We start from the raw sequence: 23,409 nt of genomic DNA on the forward strand, positions 1-23,409 counted from the left end.
TGGAGTTCTACACGAACTCTTGAAAATTGAGGGGAAAAATGAAGAACAAACTTCAATGGCGATTCCAATAATAAAGGGTAATTGTACTTACAACAGAAATCTGATGACAGTCAAAATTTTGAGACACAAAAATAGGAGGCATTGCTTGGTTAATCACGTGATCATTATCCTCACCATTTCTTCAATGGAAATGCTCTCATGATTGGTCTGACAAAATGGCGCATCGTCTGTCTTCATTCTGCCAGAAGGGGGTGAGAATTGTTGCAAGGGCGAACATCAGGCCCAGAACGGGTCCAAAATTATGAACTTCCTTGACCGTCAAGCCGTGGCGTGCGTTCCAAATAATGCAACTCTGATCACTCCCCATGTACACTGTGATACATAATCCATGCTCAGCATCCTCTTGAAGGCATTCTGTCACACACTTTGAATTCAGACACGTCTCTAAGACTAAGGTCGCTGCTGATCAAAATGCCATCGTTTCGTACACCATGAATGGATGCATGGTACCGCTTGTCTGTAATTACAATCATTCCTTGGACAGTCCATGCAGACCTGTGCTAACTGCAAGCTGCTCGCTTGGGTTTTTTTTTTTTTTTAATTTGCTTGTTTGTTTTCTAATCAAGGCTGCGCTAGGAACAAAATAATCCTGGTGTTTTTTGTGTTCTATTGTTTTGCATTTTTAGAGGCAGTTGAATTACCATGCGGGAGATTAGATTCAATTATATCACACTCACAAACAGGGGCTAAAAAGGTCCACATATTCTCAAACAAGTGCACCCAATGGTCCTCATCTGTTTCAAATAACATGTGTACGCATGGGAAGGTTCCAAGGAGGATACAGATTCGCGGCTCTCTTCACAAAAAAACATCCACGGATGAGCGGCAGCTCTTTGCCGCATTAGAACGGAAGGGGAGAGGGAGACTTTGCAAACTTTGGACCGACACACACTCGGGGGCGGGCCGCACAGGTGGCTTTTCTCCGCGGTGCATCCAGAATTAATCAAGAGGTAAGGATGCCATGTATCAAGTTAAGTGGATTCGCAAGCAAGCATGGGTTGCGTGCCTGGCTGCTATGACAACATAAATGTGACCGTCTCCTCAGTTTCCATGTAACAAATGCCACATGTTCACCTTTTAACTCTTGCTATATGCTCCAGTATATGAAAGCCATATCTCATGTGCTGCCTTACTGATATGGCTGAAAATGATTTGCCTTCACGTTCCATCGACTGAAATTGAATCCTAAAACTCATGTTTCATATATTTACTAGCCAATTTGTATAATCACATTTGTATCTAACTGTACTGCATTAAATATGCCTGTTGAAGCAAACTGCAATGGGGATTTTACTGCAATGGAGATTTTGCTGCAATCTTGAATGATAGCTGGTGCACAAACCGTCATACCGTATGACATATTTGTTCACATCTGACAACTATGAATGCAACAGATTGTATGATGCTCCAAGTGACTTGGTCTCTCTTCAAAAATTCTACATAAACATGACGACATGAAACTGTTTCTGGAAGAAACAACTGGTGATTCGTGATCGAGAAGAAAGATTTTTGAAAACCTACAAAAGAAATTTTGCAACAGACTTCGCTCATCTACCCGTCCATTTGATTGGGTTGTTTTCTTTCTGTCTCTAGTTGAATTCTACGTATGGCATTGTGGTGTGTGCTCAATGGAGCCCTAATGAAGATCATGGAACTGAACTACAAACTGCCAATCAGTAATGCAAATCATCTGGTATGAATACCTTCAAGGAGGCTCAAGATGCCATGATGGAATTTGCCTACACAACTGGCACGAAACTAGGTCAAATTTGGGCAGAACTCGGCCTCAATTATAAGAGTCTGATACTCGATGCAAACAGGAAGAGCAGACTTTTTTTTTTTCCTTTTTTTTTTGGTGGGGGGTGGGGTTTGACAGTTCTGAGATATCTCATGAGAGAGGCAATTATTTCTTACAGTCTTCCATTTTTCCAGACCCCCCCCCCATGTCTATCACTCGATCGGAATGAATGTAAGAGCACAATAGCCTTATGAATGGCACAGTAACAAGTTCAAACCACAGACTATAAACAGTCCCAATACGAGCTCTGTAAATGCTTCAAAAAAGAGAAATTATCCTTCCATATCATCGCATGAGTACTGCCCAATAATTGTGCCGACAGCAGATTAATGATTTTTTACACCTCTGAGACTCCCTTTAGCCCGCACTGCTCCTAATTATATTGTGTGCCCTCTTCTCATGCAAAATCTATATGTTTCAACATTTACTGACCCCCTCCTGGTATCTGGATATTTCAAAGGCTCCATCTCTCTGTGAGCAAACTCACCAGTAGAAACCAGTAAGCATTATAACTGGTCGTAACTGGTTTTAACAGGTCTTAACTGGTCTTAAATGGTTTCAACTTGTACCAGTTGAAACCAGCAAGGTAACTCCAACTTTCCAGTAACAAAATGAGCAATTCTAATTGAAACCAGTTGATACCAGTTGAAGACATACAGGTACCAGTTGATACCAGTTTAATCACACTGATACGAGTTTATACCAGTTGAAGTTGCACTGTTTACCAGTTGAAATCAGTAAAAGTCTACTGATGGCCAGTTGTGCAAGTATCACTGTACCAGATGGTAACAGTTTCTGTCGGTTGAAGTCTTATGGTACCAGTTCAAGTGTCATTTTGTACCAGTTGATACCAGTTGAAGTCCTACTGGTACCAGTTTATCCCAGTTGAAGTTGCACTGCTTATCAGTCCAGTTGGAGCCATTAAGTCTACTGGTTGCCAGCTGATACCAGTTCAAATATCATTTTGTACCAGTTGGTAACAGTTCCCGCCAGTTGAAATTTTACTGATACCAGTTGATACCAGTTCAAGTCTCACTGTGTACCAGATGATATCAATTGAAAGTCTACTCTACTGGTCTATGAGGTGATACCAGTTCAAGTCTCAATGTGTACCACGGTGCCACGTTACCAATTGTAATCAACTGGTACAAGTTGCACCAGTTGAAGTCTCATAATTTTTTACACGCAGTTGATATCTTACGCTAATGCTACCTGCGGCTGATGCCAGTTTGAGTCTTACCTGGAGTCTACTTTTTGAATTCGATCAGTTCATCAAACTGAATTAAAAAGTTAATTAAACTTGTTTTAAAACAACAAATCAAAAAGTAAACAAAACAAAATAAAGCAAAACATTTGACATGATTGAACTTGGACTCTTAATGACTTCAACTTAATTCAACTGGAACCAATTTAGATCAGGTGACACTTAACTGACAGACTGTATTCCGACCAGTTTGTGTGTGTTTGTGTGTGTATTTGTGTGTGCGTGTTTGTGTCGGTTTGTGTGCAAATAGTTAGTTGATACAATTTGAAACCCATGTACCTGACTGCATGGACTTGCTTACCACTTCATTCTAGATTAAAACCCAGTAACTAAAACATTGAAATGTTGATACCACTTGATACCAGTTGGTTTCTATTGGTTTCTACTAGTTCTATTGGGCATGAATATTCATAAGCTATTCAAATTCTCTATGTGAAAAAGATAAAATATTGTTAAATTTATTGTTTTTATGATTTCAATAAACTCTTAAATGTCTGAAATGTAATCGGAAATTTACCTAATATCATTGCCGTGATATTCACAATTTCAACTTGTACCTTTGATGAGGTATTTACATATTTTTTATAATAAAAATGTAATCTACTTAGTAACCATGTCTTAAGGTATTGCAACTAGATGGCCATATATATACCGTATATATGAATGACATATTCCTTGCACTAATTAGGTCTAAGACGTAGGCTAAGCCTAGATGTACTTGTAGGTATAGGCTTTAAGTCTAGCTGTAGGATTATGATGGATAAGATATTAACAATGTCGTGACATACACATGTTCTGGTATAAACCCATACATCAAACTAGACCCGGAATTTGTCAAGACTGACAAATTAGGTGATCCGATCTTTTGAAAATCAATGATTTGAGTTTTGATCCCAATATAGGCATGACTATACAGGTTTCATCTGTGTTTAGGGATATTGGCTGTGTGATGTTTGGATACTGATTTTGAAAAGGGAGTCAGGTCTGCCATCAATATTCATGACCATACAGGTTTCATCTGTGTTGACTGGACATTGGCCGTGTGATGTTTGGATTCTCATTTAGAAAAGGGAGTGAGACCTGCCATCTTTGGTACCGAATTCCGTATACACTAACGGAAATACAGAATGAAGTATATTTGACCTTTGACCTCACTTTGCACACCCAAGATGGCGTCTAAGCAAAAAGTAATTATTTTATGAAATGATTCTTGTAACATGGTCTTTGCGTGTGCAAAATATGGGAAAGATAGGACATGTATTCACCAAGATACAGGATGAAACATTTTTGACCTTTGACCCTAATTTACATACCCAAGATGGTGTCCGATCAAGTAGTTGTTATTTTATGAAATAATGTACGTGACATGTACTAAACATGTGCAAAATATGGGATTGATAGCCATTGTTGTTGTTCATCTATTGCACAGAAAGTAGTAGAAAGAAAGAAAAATAAAGCAAAAATTATGTTATTTTATAGAAATTTGAAGGAGAAGCAGAAAAAAATCAGAAAAAGATAAAGTAAGGAAAGGGAGATTAAGATTAACTAAAGAAAAAGAAGAAAAAAGTGTTAAAAAAGATAAAAAAAAATATTGGCAGGGGTGAGCCTCGAACCAGGGACCTTAGGATTACGAGTCGAATGCGCTACGCAATGACCTTTATTTCATTCTCCATAGGCCCTGTGTATTAAGCAAAATGACGCTGCATCGAAGCCTCGTGCCATTTTCAACCAAGTTTTTCGACGTGATGCCGACATTGCATGAAGAAATGGAGGGCACATTACGATAGCCCAAAGTCTCAGCTACAACATACTAAAATCTGGGAGAAATTCACCGAAGCATAAGTGAGCTAGTGCTCGAAAAAGAGAGTCATGTCAATTTTCACTGCCAGAAAAACTGCTCTCCCATAGAGATAACACGTAAACTGGTCAAATCTTACAAGGATACTTTCAATCCATTTTTACGAGGCGATAACGTCATCCAATCAAAATGTTGTTTTTACATTAATGAAAGAACATTTAATAAGCTACAACATATCGAAATCTGGGTGAAAATGGCAAAGGATAAGTGAGATACGCTCGAGTGAACTTGTAATTTGATGACGTCATTTTGAAAATTTACTCTTTTTATTTTATTAAGAAATTTGATATCTTTTAATCATTTTTCCAGCATCGCCAACCCATGAAATGACATGTACAACTCATCAGCTTTCAGAATATGTAAAGAAAATTGGGGGTCACCGACCATCCTGACGAGTAAAATCGGATTTAAAATTGGCGGTTTTTTGGCATTGTTGCACTGTATATCGCCATTGACGCGCGCGCGGAATTTCAACTTTGACGGGCCCGTATGACGTCATATTGAGTCGGATTGACTTGAAACTTGGTAGACATATTCCTTGACATTTCAGGCAGCCGATAAGTGTAAAAAAACGGGAAATTTCTATTGCATATGAGCTGTGCGTGCGTATATGCGCGCGCGCGTACGCGTCAGCAATTTTTTTTCAATTTTTCAAAAAATGCTCTAAATGGTCTGAAACGTGTGCAAAAAAAATTTGAGCTCGATTTGAACATACAAATATTTCAACGCGCGAGTATGCGCACGTTTTAAGGTATAGATGAATTTTGAGAATATGAGCAGAATGCCCTTGACTTGAAATATATGTGACGTAAATTTCATTGCAAAATTCCATTCCATTAATGAGATATGATTGAGAATGTGTTTTCATATAATGACGTCATAATGACGTCACGGTCGACTGATCACTTTGATTTTAGTTCGATTGCCGTCTTTGCGAGACGATACATATATGGTATAAGTTTGAAATTGATAGGAAGAGGACTTTCTGAGCTAATCGATGCACAACTTTTGGGAAGAAATAAGAAAAAGAAGAAGAAGAAGAAAGAATCCGTACAAAAACAGAAGGTGATCCGAGAGGATACTCGGATCACCTAATAATTCAACACAAAATTAATTTTGTCAACTGGATCCCAGTTGACTCCAGTTGATACCAGTTGATTTCAACTGGTACCAGTTGGTTCCATTTGGATGAATACCAGTTGACACCAGTTGATTCCAGGTTCCAATTTCCATATTGAAACCAGTTGCCCTAACTGGAATCAACTGGTACCAGTACCAGTTAGCCAACTGGTTTTTCGACCTGGGTGGTAAAATCCTGTGATTTTTTTTTTCTCTCGCCCTTTTTGTCATGCTGTGGGTACTTCTGAGCATGGCAAGTCATCATCAATTCTAAACATTCTCTCTATAGATGGTGATGATTCTTGATGTCTGGCTTATTTCAAGCTTACAAATATACTTTCAAATCAGACCATGCAGCATATTATAATGCATTGTGGGATTAACACTCAAAATACCAAACAACAATCTGGGTATGCAGGAAGTACCATTACAAATGTAAATACTTGCTTTCACATTCTTTTTCAATTTTACAATTTGTCGCACTTGCCTAGTAGCACAAGTACACATTTTGTAATCCTAACCATAATCTATGTAATACAGTTTTCAAATTATGCTACATGCTGCTACCCTCTTAAAGCTAAAATTTTTCCATTAGAAGCAATAATATTCAACATCGATTAAAACAAGAAGTACAACTGCAACCAATATCCTTGATGTCTATCCTTTAAAAAAAAAAAAAAACAAACAAAAAACCCGAAAAAAGTCACTTTATACTGCATTCACGACAGGATTCAGCACAGGATATGACAATGTCTGCATTCTATTGAGCACTTCTGCATTGTTTCTAGCAAATGTGACCCTGCATAACAAAACCAACAAAAAGTTGCCAGACATGGATTTTTAGTTAAGGGCAGACTCTGAAAGAGCAGACTCTAAGCTTTAAAATGATGTATAGCTCACTTGAAATGGACTCTCTTAACCTATCTAGATATTGGAAAGAAAGCACACACTCTGGAAAGGTATGAACTGAGAAAAGAGGCTTTGAAGTACAGTGTCTATTCAAGTGCTTAATCTGTACCAAACCTTGCTAGCTGTGCGATGAATGGAACAAAAAACAGGATGTAAACCACTGGAGCAACAACAATGAAGAGATTGTCAGATTAGGCTGAAATTAAACATGCTTTATTAACACATTCTGGTCATGATTATTGCCAACTTTCAAAGCAGTAGCCTTGTCCCTTAAAAGTTATTAGACTTAAGAGTGAAGAATGGGCAAAGGGTTATCAAGAAATGAAAAGGGGACTCTTAAAGACATACCTGACTTCACAACTCTACAAAAAAGGGGTTGTAGAAAAACTGCTGAAAATGCACTTTCCCATTCATTTTCCGATCCCAAACTTAAGAATAATGTAGAAGAAGGGTAGCTCTTTCAGAAAATATGAAAAACCCAATATTGACTTGGTTGACCTGTTTCACCTTTTTGAGTCCTCACGTAAAATCAAGGGGTGCGACTTTTTGTTCATTTTGTAATGCACGGTCACAAATGATCTCAAATACCACGATCAGAACTGGAAAGGCAGCAGAATTATAAAGTTGCATACGAGAACACTATATCTGCAATAGGAGATTCAAATGCAAGTACGCACCAGAGGAGATCAAATGCAGACAATAAAGAAACATCCCCTTGTTAATCTAATCAGTGAATATGCTACACCATTCATCCATGACACAGTCTTTCTCAGGTCTCCCCTCCCCCCCCCCCCCCCCCCCCGAAAAAAAAAACTAAAAAGAGGAAGCATGGGTTTGCCATTAGTACCTAATTGACCATGTCAGTCTTATACAAACATACAGGTACACACTCACACACACTAACACACAAACACACACACAGATACACCATGCTTTCTCTTCTCTTGCATACAAATTTTGTGTACACAAACACACATGCCCAAACACACACTATCACACACACAGGCAATGTGAGAGATAACTTGATGACTCCTTCTTTAACAGACACTCAAATAATTTACGGGATGTAACAAGGATCTACAATTAATGTATATATCCACATTGACAAATGTCGTACAAATGCATGCACGCAAGGATGGATGAAGCATACACTTGTACATGTAGTGATGGCCTCTTTGAAGCTACTACGGTATGCATGTCCATACTACAAGGGTCTATGGAAATCTCACAGATGGATGGATGTTTGGAGGGATAAGAAACACATTAAAGGTACAGGAGATGGGTGGGTGATCTCATCAAGGCCTATTAAGATGTCACATGGTTGTGGAAGTCTGGATTGCTTTTACATTCTCTATCCCAGATGGAACATACATGTACACCATAGAGTCCTTCTAGACCTTCTAGGCACAGACAGAGCATCAGTTGTTGATGAATTTTCCTGGTATATGACCTGCCTGCCACCATAACACCAGATTTATAAAAGTCTCTTTTTATTAAGGGGGTATCTCAGTGAGTGGCAAATGTTTGCAAATGTAGGGAATTTTAGGTTCCATCAGGGTTGGTTAATGGTTGCAATGAAGTTTGCAAACAGTTATGATCAAATTTGCAAAAAGTTTTCATTGTACCAAACAGTCTTTCTTGTTGCAAAGAAAATTTTGAACGTGTTCAGAATTTCTTTGTGCCGATACAAACTTTGCGACAATGAAAACTGGATACAAATTTGATTGTAACTGTTTACAAACCCTGACAAAACCTACAATTTGCCATGTTTGCAAACATTTGCCACTCAGTGTGATCAGAACAACCTAGTATGAAAATGGCAAAAAGCTGTTCACCAGTTTAATACAATATTATGGTAGTCAATTTAAAAATTCAGCTGTGCTCAAGTATAGAGGATTTCAAGCATTCAAACATACTGGGGTTCGTTAAGCTTTCAAATTTTGGCAAATGGTTGTTAGGTCATCAAACTTTCATTTCAAAATAAATATGTAACGTATCTCGTTTTCAGAAGAATTGTTTTTGTTTGTACGATTTGCAACTTTAATGGTTCTTATCACTTCATCTCAGTAACATGTTGACTAGTCAAAAGTAAATAGAACAGAAAGATAATTCATGCTACGTACTGCACTAAGCTTTCCCACGCCAAGAGCACGTTGCTGATCGTGTGCCTTCTTCGACATGGATAGTTGCAGTATTTTTTATTCAAATATCAATAACAACATTACCATAATGCTACTCCGATATGTGTGGAGTAGATCCGGGCAACTGACCCAGGTTCTGAAGACCATCACTGGATCTGAGGGAAATTCTGGTAACTGACCCATTGATAAACAGTGTTCACTGGCCAGTCCCTTTTCATTTGGTGAAACTGTCTTCATCTTGCTGGTCATCATGCGGTGTGGCACTTGGGGGGGGGGGGAGGAATTCAAACAAGAAGCAACACGGAAGGAAAGGAGTAGGACCATTCAGAAAAACTTACACTGTGCGGGAATGAGTTGAGCTGGAGGCGGCTGCCCAGACGCTCCGGAATCATGGTGAATGAAGTCCTGAATCATGCGCAGCTTACGCTCATATGCCACCGACTCTTCTTGTTCTGTCAATGAACACAAACAAGGTGTGTTTTGTATGTTGCTTTTCTTCGTCTTTTGATCGGTAACTGTTGCCGACCCTTTGAGAGGCCTGATATGAGAGACACCAACAGCGCCCCATGATTTGTAGGTTAATACCACAATCATCATCATCATGCAACATCATGAGTATACCTTGTTGTCTCCATCAACACCAACGTCAGTTACTACCACCCCCACACTACCATCATCATCACCACCACCACCACCATCATCACAACCACTACCATCACCCATCACCACCCAGCTCCACTGCTGTTGTCATCATCATCATCATCATCATCATCATCATCATCATCATCATCATCACCATCAGACATGTTATCTCAATAATCACTCTCTACAATCGACATAATCAACAACTTTGTTCATAATTGATACTGACAGCACAACTAAGGAATATCATACTGACTCAATACTACCAAAACTTGAGTCAATAGACTTAGGAAGATTATACATACAGCTCATGGAAAGTGCATGACACACTTTTACAGGAACAAGATTAACTTAGGGTTCAAACATTTAAAACGTCATCACCCTCATAATGACCTCCCATTACATATATATCTCATAATTCCTTTTCACATATTTAATGCATCATGTGAAATGTCAGAAAGATGTGACATCTCCTCTGATCAGTGATCACAATTTCAAGTGTGTTGATCACTGATACAACAAATCAACATTTCAAGTGTGTGAGACGGAATGTACATCACAAATTCCCTTTTATACCAAGCATAGAAAATGTGATTATAGCTCTGAGGAACATGTATGGAAGGTGAATATATCTGTTGACAAACTGACAGCATGCAGATCAACACCGGTGGGGAAAATCAACCAGGCACCACTCGTAAGGAGGAAACAATTCCAGCACATCTTCATGCCGCTATAGACGTTTCACTGCCCATGCACAATGAAGGTGGTAAAATTTCGAACGTGTCTTAAAACGGGACGTAATCTATGCATGCAGGGTCCACAGGAATAAGTGACTACAGTGATGAAACTACATGCCAAAAGCAGTCCATGCCACTCAAAGATACGGATGTGACAAAATCACATGGCAAGCATGGTGAATTGTTTGAATGAAATGTGCTACACACACATAGTAATGACCTGTACAGAAAAGTACATATTAAAATGACTACTGTATGAGGAGGAACCCATCACAAATACATTGTACTAATCCTTTATATGATGGTATCTGACATATTTACGGGCATGCATGTAATATCAGAGATGTATCCTTGTATCTTCTCATCGATAATCCTTTCCGGTACACTGGTATCCAACAGGCAACCCAAGAAACCAGTGACCTGGTTACTATTGCTAGCTCTTGTAACTCTTATAACTCATTCGTCTATCCTAGGTGAAATACATTCAACTGATAGGTCAGGCAACCTTAGGCAAGCTCTATTGGTCACAGTGAGAAAATACTCTGATAGAATGGATAGATAGATCAATAGATGGCATAAAAAGAGTGACAGCTAGACAGGGAAAGAAATACACATGAAGACAGATGAATAGATAGACAAACTTTCAGATAGGGATATAGGTAAAGATAGATATGTATGATGAAAATTCCACTAAAATCATTTATGGGCAGTTTACCTGTTTGAGACTGCAGATTAGGAGTCTTACACAGAAATACACTGCTTGCAGCCTCAAAACAAAGGTTCATTATACTAGCAGTATAAAGAGAGTAATCCTTACATAATGTGTATGTCCAAGTACTTGCATACATCAAACCCCCTCCATCACCACAGGTGAATGGAACAAAGATATTTCCAGAAAATATTAATATACTCATATTTCACATAGTCAATCACTCTGATTTTAAGCTTAACTTGCTGAATAAGAGACCTGCATACTCTATACCTTTAAAACTCTTGCTCCCCGGTACAAAGGGTCGCCATGTCACGGCGCTGCGGCCAGCAAATGGGGTCTAGCGACGTCACAAAGCCAGTAGAGTGCGAAAGGAGAGGAAAGGGTGGTGAAATGGGACCCCATCTGGTCGGCTTGACCAGGGACAAACCCACGCTTCCGCTCCACTTTACGTACCATTGTCTTCAGCAGACCGGGATCTACGCCCACCCCTCTACATTGGCCTCCCCTTTTCTTTGTTTTGTTTTTTCCGCAGTGAATTAGATGCCATGTGGTTAATCATCTTCAACATGTGATTTGCCCACCCGACAGACAGACAGACAGACAGACACACACACACACACACGTGTAAGAAGAAATACCTACAGAGCAAACAACACCTGTAAAACTATGTCTACCTACTGTTGCATACTGGCAGCGAAGCACTGTAGTGATTGTAATATCTGAACTGAAGAATCTTCTAGTTTGAGTTTTCTCTTTAGACATACACACACTCACACTCATATACATTCAAATATATGCACAAACACATTAAAAAAAAAAGTAACCTAACTAGCTCTCCATAGCAAGCTTTTTTTCAGATAAATAGCTGATTTTTGTTTAAATTACTATCTGTTATTGGGGCGAGGGCACATAGAACCAATCCAGTTTCTGTAAACCATATTGCTATTGGATTGCAGCTTATCTAAGGTAGATGGTAAACTATTATATTGGCAAAACAATTCCCCATGGACATGACTGCACCATTTTATCACTGGCTCACTAGTTTTCTACCATTCAAGACTGATCTCATATCATTAGCATCATTATGATTATAAACATTCATTATGATTGTTACAATGACTTGTCATAAAACAGAACAAAACAAAGGTTCATTGCCCATAGTAATGACCATTTTGATTTTCTAACCGTCAATCAAATTTGATTGCTGTGATCCTATTCTTCATGAGGGAAATCTGTACTTAATTTTGTACGACTGTTCCCTTGACTAACTCCTTTGTGATCCCATCTGTGCTTTTAGGCAACTTGATTTCTTTTATACTCAAAGAAATAGAGGAAATGTGATAATGAGAGATTTCATAGCAAATCTTACTTTATGGTGATGACAACTAACAGCAGAGAAATATGCTTAAAACATGTCGCAAAGTATACTTTACTGCTCATTTTTTTTTTCTGTTGCACAAATATGTCAGATCCACAAAGAACCAGCACTCCTTCTATTACCAGGTTTTTGTGACTTGGTAATCTTTACCAACAAAGTGCTACCGGACAAACTTCTAGCCACAGCATGCTGCTGCTGTCATGGTAAATTCTTAAGCCATCATGCCAGATGAATGCTAAGATTGGCTTTGTGGTTCATTTCAATTTGATGACTAGGACATCCAAACAAATAAACGAATATATGCAAGCAGTGATACATACCTCAACTAAATCTATCCATCAAGCGTTTACAGAGGGGAAAATAAGATACACTTCAAGAGGGGTATGCCGCCAAAATGGGCATGAGCTATCCTTGAAACAAATGAGAACATGTGTATTCTATTGTAATGCACACATAATGGGCAAAAATCCATGTAGTAAACTGTTAGTGTATGTTGGGGACACACTGACGCGAATGATGGTAATGGTAATCCACCAGGCCAATGACTTACAGCGTGTGCCGAAATGACATTTGAAACAAACAAGTGTTGAAAAAAAAAAAAATCAGGACACCTAAAAACCTGGATACCTCATTAACTCATGTTGCATACATCTCTGCCATTCCACACACCACACTTAGCTAATTTGCTCTGACAAAAAATCTAAAAACTTATCTTTGATCTGCATAGCCTTTAATTCATCAATTAATACTGCCAGATTTAAAAAGCATACATGCATACATCAGCATGCCAGAACTCGGCTTGTTCAAACAGCATTTTGAGAATGAGATGAGGTTGGGGGGGGGGGGGGGAATGTCATGATAGGCCACTTCCACCCTTTTGTCATAATTCCCACAGTCAACACATCATGTTGGCAGTCCCCGAAATCTGCATTCACGGTCACTCGAACATCAGCTCCTACAGCGATAATTGATGCTAATGCATCGCCTGTGTTACATTTTCTTTCCCTTATCTCTTCTTCAGACATGTTTTTCATTTCTACAGAATGGGCAGAATTTTCAGCTTTCTACAGAATGGGCAGCATAAAGTCATGATGCTGAGGAGGCAGAGAGCAAAGTGGTTGCTTCAGGGGTACTTTGGCTTCTTTGATTTTTATAAAAAAATTTTATCACCACAAATGATCAAGGAAAATGTTCTGTCAATGGGAGTCAGTTCTGCTTACCTGCTTCAAGATGAATAATGGAAGTTTTGTTGCTGTTTTTCTTTTTTTTTAGCTACACCACCATTTTCCAACTTTAAAATAAAAATTTCTGCAGGGCAAGCAATATGCGTGACATAAAAAAGGATATTATGAACAGATGTTTGCCAACAACCAAATCAATGAAAACTTCTGTCATGATCTGTCAAATTGACATATAAATTTAAAATTTTATTTTTTTAAAAAGAACATTGTTTTCCTTAAACATGTAACCATCAAACAATAATGCCTCCTGTTCTACTAAATTGTAGAGGCACAGGTCAAGACCTCTGATGATGAAAGTGAATATTTAGTTCATCTCTTTGTTTTAAGTAAAAGAGCAAACTCAATCATCCAAATGGTTAACTGTGTCAATACATATAGTTGCAATAACGTAAGTCAAACATATCTGACAAGAGTCATGATCAACATACAATAGCATTTCTTTCTGTTTTTGAGACACAAATAGCATTTAAAAGATACTTTTCCTTTTGCTCTTTCACCATCACACTCTATACAATTTCATTCTTTTTATGATCAAATGCACTGTCCAGAATCACAAACATCACAAGTGAAGAAAATCCCTCAATGTACACAGGACAGTGTTTTAAAAATGGTCACACACAATGAGACCAACATGTCACATACCATAAGATGCAAGTGTTTAGATGATCTTCCTTATGCCTCGGAGATCATGCACTCCACAGTGGTAACATCCGACTGGCACTGTGCTCGCGACTCTCTCCCCGTTAAGCCGAACAAATGAACTTCACCCAATGTGTACGTTTGAGGTTAATGAGAACGTGTCGGCAAGTTCATACCTTGAAACAGGGTTTTATTCTCTCTCTTTCCATTTTTTTTCTATCCCCTCACAATCTAAACCTTTTTTTTTGTTTCCATCATCTGCTATGACTCTCCTAGCTGCCAACAGAGTTGGTAATTAAGGGCACCCAACCGGTGGCTGGGGTGGGATTAAGATGCTTGGTTGGGTATGGAGGCTTATGAGTAGGGGTGCAGTGAGCTGTACCAAGCTTTGGACGCATTGTTGCATGCGACGATGGCGGGGTGTTGCATGGTGTGGGTGATGAGTCGTTTGGCATGGGGGGGGGGGGAGGAGGGCTGGATGCAGGTCTCCATTTACCATGGTTTGTAAGAGATATTTTATGAAAACTAGGCTAAAATAATACACTGTCTTAACATCAGAATTACAAGGTATAAAAGAAAGAGAGAGCCATTTTATCCTTTGCTGACTTTGCAATGGGGGGGGGGGGGGGGGGGAGAGGAGGGGAAGTAGATCAACCTTCCTACCGGAACATGGGCACACGTATGCTCACTGATGAGTGTAACAGATGATAGGTTGGGGTTAAAGGATTAAATGCAGCGCTGACTCACACACAAACACTGGAGTATCATCACAAATGATGTCTGCAAAACTATTACGTCATCTCTGGCACAGTCAAGTTTATAAACATTGCTGCCATGGCAACATACTATATGATTTCATAATTACCAGCATCAGATTAGAGGTGATAAAAGAATACTACCATATATCATCCCTCAGAACTAGCAAGCAATTTTTATGACGTTGACTAGATTCCCCAAACCCAATGGTTCTGACTCTCGAATTCAATGAAATTTCATTTATCAATTATCACACACAAATTTGTTTAAAAACTGAAGTGAAAGTTTTGCTATGGCAACCTCTCCCCCCCCCCACCACCCCATGGAGATGCCTTACTGCATCATCACTTGTCAAGTCTATGTATCATATGTCAGTTTAGTTTCACTTGCAGTATTACCTTTCTAATGATATTAAGCGCACACATTCATGGAAAAAATGAACACCTCTTCTATAATTATTGACAGATGGAACATCAAATATCATGTGCAATAAATCATACCTCATGCCATCTGTTATCATGAATAGAACTGCTACACCTTTAATTTAAAAACATTACTCAAATCTTCTTTTGAAGTTGTAATAAAAATCATTACGATGACTATAAGGATAACAAAAGATAATCATTGTAGTTTTATTCTTACATTATTGTATCATTGCAATAATTTTATCATTGTATCATTTGCATTATTATCAACAGAATAATTGGTATTATCCTTAGTTTTATAATATAGATGATTACTATCATTATTATTAGTGATATCATCATTTTTATCAACATAATCATGTTGGGAATAATAAGAATATTAACCAATAATCATACAATACATAGCATTAACAAATGGGTATATGAGTGTGGTTTATGTACAAAATGAAACAACAACATAATGATCTATCTACTAAAATTATACATTAATAGAAAGTAAGGAAGACAGAGATCTGTATATCAAGAAGAAGAATAAGAGTCACTAATAGCGTAGAGCTGTGTGGTCATAATCAACTGCTGCAGTGAGGGTTGGTTTTTATAGACGTGATAAACCCTGACAAAATCATCTAGCATCTGGATGGAGGGGACGTGTGAAGCAAAGTGGAAAGACGCTGATTTCGTTACCCCAATCTTAATAACATGGGTTAAACAAACAGGTTGTGCGGTTCCCCTGGCCTTGACCGCCCCCCATTTACCCCCCGCATTTGACTCCTCCCGTGGCAGGCAGGCAGGCAGGCAGGCAGTCATCACTTAATCGCATCTTGAGTACCTAGGGTCTTTCAGGAGTGTGTTTCATTAGCGGGAGAGTCCCCTCACGCACCGCACGCTGAAACCTCCCACACATCCAGACGATTAAGCCTTTCCTTGCCGTGATTTTTGTGCTTTTTTTTTCTCTCTGAATTTTTGGTTAGGCCTAGCCGTCTTTCCTCACACTCTCTATCCCCATTGCCCCTTCTCTTTGCGGAATCACAATGGAATACAGAGCTCACTGGCGTATGAAACAGATTTGCTGCTGCATTCCTGACGGAAATTAATCCGCCTTACCTGCCAATTTCCTAAACCAGTTCTCTCTCTGTCTGAAAAAAAAAAGCCTCTTTGAGAGAAAAAAAGAAGAAGAAAATCTCTGCCCCCTGGAGACTGTGTCGAATGCAATTCCTTTTGTTTCATGGTGAATGATTTTAACACCAGCCCTAGTCAGGAGTCTTTGCAGCATATCCACTGGTTCTGTTTTTATAGAACAACATTCATTTTTTGTTTATTTCTGCATGCTCCAGTCGGTTATTCAGAAATTTTAAAAGCCGAAGGCTTCATCTACATTTTTTTTTTAACTTTGGCTTTTCCCTACCATTCCCTAGAACAACCAAAACTTAGTTTAAGCTCATATAAATATGAATTTTTCTCTCTTCCTTCCTCATTTGCACAACAGTCATTTCTCTCTAAATGCATGTAGGAATGAACAGCACTTGCAAATGCAGAAATTATTTGAAACTTTAAAAATCACGGATTGACATGTTTATTTGTTAGATGTATCTCAATTCTCTGATTTTCTCCTTTGGTAGCACTTTTAATATGATTCTGATCTGCATATTAAAACCAGTGCTTCTCATGCTTATGTATATATGTGAACCTCCCCCCCCCCCCCAAAAAAAAAAAAAGAAAAAAAAAAAAGAAAAAAAAAAGAAGAAAGACATGCAAATCAACATTTCTGATGAAAGGTTTGCCAAAACTGAAATGTGGCTTCCTATCTTTACACAAAGGCAAAAAGAAAAGGATTTGCAGTAAATATTGAATGTGTTAGATGGATTACTGACATTAAATTGGAAACCACTTTCTCATTACATCATACTCACTACAATATTCACTAGAATACAGTTTTGATGCTCCTAAATAGAAATGAATGTAAAGACAGAAAATGTGCTTTTTGTGCTATGGCATATCATTCTTTGAATACCTATGTGTGCCAAAAAAAGTAATACTGTAAAAGGGTGAAGAATATCATAAAGTGGTGGAGATTAACTGAATTAAGAGTAAACAGACATATTTAGCAACAAAAACACTGCTCCATGAATGAGCTTGGTAGTGCAGTGTCCTAAGGAGTGAACTTTTCTGGCATATTTCATTCTCCATACTGTATGTTCTATCGAATCTGAAAAATGTCCAACTTTGTTTGTCACATTTTGTGCATGTGGGTATGTGTGTTTTTTTTATAAGTTTGTAGTCTCTTAGCTTTAAAATAATACATGATTTGTTCCACTTTCAGGTAATGCGATGATAAGTCAAACTCCTGAAGGAAAAATCGAGCACCATTCTATAACGGGGAAATACACAATGCATCCCATTAAAATTTGCGTAATGGTGGATGATAAAACAAAGAATCTCATTAGCTGCATGCTGTACTATAAGGTAGATTTTTTTATTGTACTTTTTAATGCTTCTAAAGATCATCTCCTATACTCTTTCTATGCCATAGAGAAATGTATTTCTGATGGCGATATGTACAGATGAAGAAAATCAATGTGGAGTGTGTGAGGATTAAATGAACACAGGTTGTTTGCAATAACATTAGTTACATACAGTACATTGGATAGTCTCTGATTCAGACTTTGCCTTGCCTATCATGCTAGTAAGAGAGCACAAAATGCACAGTTTGTTTGCAATAACATTGGTAAAATACACTGGATAGTCTCTGATTCAGAGTTTGCCTTGTCTACCATGCTGATAACTCCTTGATCTCTATAGTTTGATATACATTTCACTACATTATTGGGTGTCAGATTAAAGGATGCAACTTTGCTACATGTCCAATGAATCAGATAGCATGGACATGTATCCTACCAAAGACTTTACTGATAGAAGTAATCATATTCAATGATACAAAATGATCTAGCATACATACACACAAACACAAACATATGAATGCACGCACCAACATACTTGTACGCTAAGATATACAGAAATTCCCTTTTGAGCGAGCAGTGAGTGCATGATTTTTCCCTTGAAGCACGTATAATCCGACCTTCCGCGTGCGCGAGATGCCCCCCCGCGAGAGGAAGTCGGAATGCAAATAAACCAGGACGGAATTACTTCTCAATTATCGGGCGAGCATCATCGCCATCATCATCATCATCATCAACTCTTGTCTCCGTTCGAACACAAACTGGTGCAATTAGGGCACATGCATGCCAGGCAGAGGTGACATTTGTGCAGCTATTAGCACTTAATAGGTAACGGGGTGGACTGCCTTCAGAGTACGATAGAGAGAGAGAGAGAGAGAGAGACTAAATATGTATGCAAAGACGTATATGAGCACGCATGTATATGCCTGATGCACAGTGAGCAACAGAGAGTGAGAGATATGGATATTTTATAGGTATATAAACAAAAAGGTAAACAGAGAGAGAGAGAAAGGATATATATTTCATTATGAGTGATGTATTGCAAGAGAGAGAATGTGAAGTATATAAATATGCATATATATTATGTGTGTGTGTGTGTGTGTGTGTGTGTGTGAAAAAAAATGTTGGAAAGAGAGAGAGAGAGGGAGACAGACAGAGAGAGATAGAACACAGAGAGGGTGGACTTTGGAATGGAAGGGTAAAATATCGCTCTCCCCATAATCAAGCTAGAAGGTATAGGTGCCCTGCTCAAACCATTTTATATGTGATTGAATCTCTCTGACCATCATATCACTTGACCACATTCTCAAGTATCCCATCTGCATGTGAAAATGCTGTTGTGACAGTGGTCCTAGTAACTGTAAAATTTTGCGGTGTTGAAATGTTCGCGCATTTTGTGCAACCGGAAACTAGTGCAAAAATAAAAGCATACAAATATTTTTGCCTGCCATATGTTCCGGTATTTGATGTCTTCATTCTGTGGAATTGAAAACATGTTAAACTTATCTTACCTGGCCGAGCAAGAGAGAATTAGTCGCACAAAAATATTGACTTTTACATTATCAGAAAGTCCATACAAATATGGAGATAGAATGCTGACCCGAGAACTAGCACTTTATAGTAATTTTGTACATACCTCCAACTCAAACCATGCTTCTGACATGCAGTGTATACATGTATGTCAATATTTCCCCTGATGTACAAACTCTCTCCCAGATGAGTTTGATGCTTACTGTAAAAGTGGAAATTTTCGCGGTGTTGAAATTTTCACGCATTTCGCGCAACCAGAAACAAGCGCGAAAATAAAAGCGCGCGAATATTTTTGCATGCTGTATGTTCCAGTGATTGATGTCTTGATTCCGCGGAATTAAAAACACACGAAACTCTTTTCGTCTGGCCAAGCACGAAAAATTAGTCGCGCAAAAATATCCACTTTTACAGTACTTGTTCATATCTGTGGCCATTCCCTTTGCAGGCGATATCTGTACATGCTTTATTGAGAAAGCCTACCACTTAGCTTGTCTACGGCTTTCCTCACCTAGCATCAAACAGGGGTAGCAAAATGTTTTCTTTAGTTCAATGTGAAGAATCCTGGGGCAGAAATGTCATAAGAAATGGGCTTCTCTTGTTTTATTATAAAGAGCCAAAAAGTGTATGCACTCGTGTGTGTGTGGGGGGGGGGGGAGGGGGACTCAGATGCAGGACAAAAAAACAACAACAACACAACATATTATAGAACTGCTCTTATCACTACTGGTTATCTGGACCACACTTATAGTCATGAATGTGAATACACAGAGACTCCGATGGTATTGTACTGCAAAGTGGAAGTGAAAGAAGCATCAAAGCTGTGACTAAAGCCGACATCATTCATATTCATGATAAAAAATGGAGAAAGTTCTCAAAGCTTATTGAATTACAAAAATGAGATTACATCCCTCTCCCTTACGGAATGATTCAGAACAAAAAAGAAATGTCAGTCTACTGTGTGACTTGCTCTGGACTGACTGAGAGGGCAGCATTTATAATAGCTGGTGGTTTGAGAGTGAAGCTACGAATGGATATGTTAGACATAATGATGCAGTGTCTTCACAGACATTCTCATTGCAGTACAATATGATTTGCCGAACAATCTACACAATCATTTCTGTTGCAGTTTTCTGGTGTCATCTGATTTATATGACTTGCAGTTTCTATACATACTTTACCATTATCTTGCGTCAATAGTTATCAATATACATTTGCTTATTCTTTTTTTTTTTGAGGGATAAATTTGTCATACTCTTTATGTTTGCCTTTATGAATTTGCATTTTTTTATTTATCTCATTACTAAAGGTTTCTCTACTTCTTTTGCATAAAATATAAGACATTTCCCCTCATTCTCACACTGATAAAATTCCACAGATGCTTCTCCCTCCCCCCGTGACGTAGACACAAAAATATGCTCGTTACTTGGACTGTCAAATAAAGACTTACTCGAGCAATCACAGTGTTCGAAGAATGATTAACGGAACTTCTTCTCTTATTTCCCCCCAGTGAATGAACAGACCTAGCATCCTGAAAGTCCATGGACATTCTGCAGTCATGCTCCAGAGATATAACGCCACTAATGATGTTGTTTTTATCTGCGTGGGATGCTGTTAGTGTGGACGGCCTACAACTCAGTCACCTGAGTCCCGTCCTTGATCACGCGCAAGGTTAACGTACCCTATATAACTGTCTCCACACACACACAGAGACACACAGAGACACACACAGACACACAGCTACAGACAAACCCACAACACACAAACACAGATATAAATATATATATATATATATATATATATATATATATATATATATATATATATATATATATATATATAAAAAGAGAAAAAATCTACCCAACACCCACACTACACCCACACTCACGTACACAGGCCAATCTCACAAGAATACTAAAAAATCTGTTGGAATCATCTCAAAATCATCCCCTAGAACTGAGCCACCAATGTAAACTGATTTAAAAATCAAACCAGTGCAACCATAGCGATTATATTGCTGATATATTCAGCAGCAAGCTAGGCCAAATCACTAGAAAATACAAAACTAAATTCATCTACTGATCTGCGCAATCATGTGGTAAATTCGCACTGAGGGATCTCAACTCAATGCTATGCCCTGTGGAGCTTTATCTGAAGGTCATAGCATATCACTTCAGTAAAGATTAGTTTCTTGATCTCAATCTGAAGGGTAAATGCCACAGGCATCATTCAAAAATTGAAAGTAAGTGTTTAAATGAATTGAATGAACCCTTTCACCTATAACAAGCCACACTACAAACTATATAAGGCCCATTTAGATAAGCAAGATGCATTTTGACATAAACAGACCTCCCAACCTTTCTAACTGAAAAACAGGGATGATTTATCTCAAAAGTAGGACAGAAGGAGCAAGTCTCATGGGAGTGTGTAGTGAAATCATCAAGAAAAATAGGACACTCCTATCAAAACAAGAGCTAGGAATGGTCAAAATTCTTTCCTCCAAATTCAGAATGGTTGGGAAGTCAGAATAAAATTCACAAATTTGCAGAATTTGGTGAGAGATTGTTTTATACATGTTGTCTCTCTAAGTATCCTATTTCTTTTAATAGAGAGTCTAAAACTTGTTTCTATTTTGTACAAGACAGCTTGGACTGGCATGCTTAAAAAAAAAACAGAAAAAACCCCATAAATAGCTTTCAAAAAATATGTTTCATTCTATGATTCTAAGAAGGAAATTATTTCTGCAAGGGACATCCCATCTTTCTGTTTGGTGGATGCGTACTGTCATTCAGTAAATCAATATTATAAGGTTTGATTATAAGAGAGAGAGACAGAGAACTTAACACTTAAATGCATCTTGTCTGATTCCTCTGCATATCTCACTCATGGCAATATCAGACTTTGAAGAAATGCCACCTCACACAGGCTCACAAAATGGACTAATTAAATACTTGAATGACACATGAAATGAAGTTCATGTCTTACCGAAAACAAATGCTTACTGCTGATTGTCGTGTAAGGCATTCACTAATGAGATATGAGGCTTCAATCCCGTTTCCATGGCTACGCATCGTCCTCTCCTGAAGTCCCCACACTCACAGATGTGACAGACACCGTCAAACCTTAGCAAATCTGCACACTGAGGCATAACCCTTCCTTCACTCCTAGCTCCTCCTGCTTAAATGCTCAGATATTGCACCACCCACAGAGTTTTATCCAAAGATGATTAGCATATATGGTTATTATGCTAACGGCACGTAAAAGGTCAATTCTGTAGCACAACTGCAAAAACTGGAACAACTTTTAAAAAATAAGAAAGTCTGGAAGTCTTCCTCCATTGCTAGTTTCTGCTCTAGTGTATCAAATTCTAATTTGCTGTTGATCAAAAAAAGAAAAAAAGAAAAAAGGGAAATCATAAATACAGTTTCTTTTTTTCCTCATAGCTCAAGTATGCATCAACCATGCCTAAATCCAATAAATGAAATGAAATTCAAACAATCACAGACACATTCCACTAAACATCTTTGCACATCTGGGCAAATTTGGGAATGGGCTTTACTCAATCTCTGGTGTCATACAGCTCCTAAATACTGATTCTGTCAAGTCTTAAATCATGGTTGTAACTTTCAAGCAATGGAACACTTTGCAAGTCTTTTTCCACAGCAGTTATGTTCTACAATACTGAAATAAAATTCTGATTTGCTGTTGATGAAAAAGGCAATAACAAGACACATTTTTTTTTTACAC

At 38.2% G+C, this 23,409-nt stretch overlaps 1 protein-coding gene across 1 annotated transcript in view; it reads right to left on the reverse strand.

Annotated features, from left to right (window-relative positions):
• LOC140231035 (protein unc-13 homolog B-like) overlaps nucleotides 1–23,409 on the reverse strand; it is a 273,808-nt gene that overhangs the window by 57,584 nt on the left and 192,815 nt on the right. The window contains exon 7 of the mRNA XM_072311188.1: nucleotides 9,488–9,601. Within this exon, the coding sequence (XP_072167289.1) occupies nucleotides 9,488–9,601 (114 nt within the window). The remainder of the gene's footprint in view (nucleotides 1–9,487; nucleotides 9,602–23,409) is intronic.

The sequence above is a fragment of the Diadema setosum genome, chromosome 7, assembly GCF_964275005.1.
Source record: "Diadema setosum chromosome 7, eeDiaSeto1, whole genome shotgun sequence".
NCBI classification, from domain to species: Eukaryota; Metazoa; Echinodermata; class Echinoidea; order Diadematoida; family Diadematidae; genus Diadema; species Diadema setosum.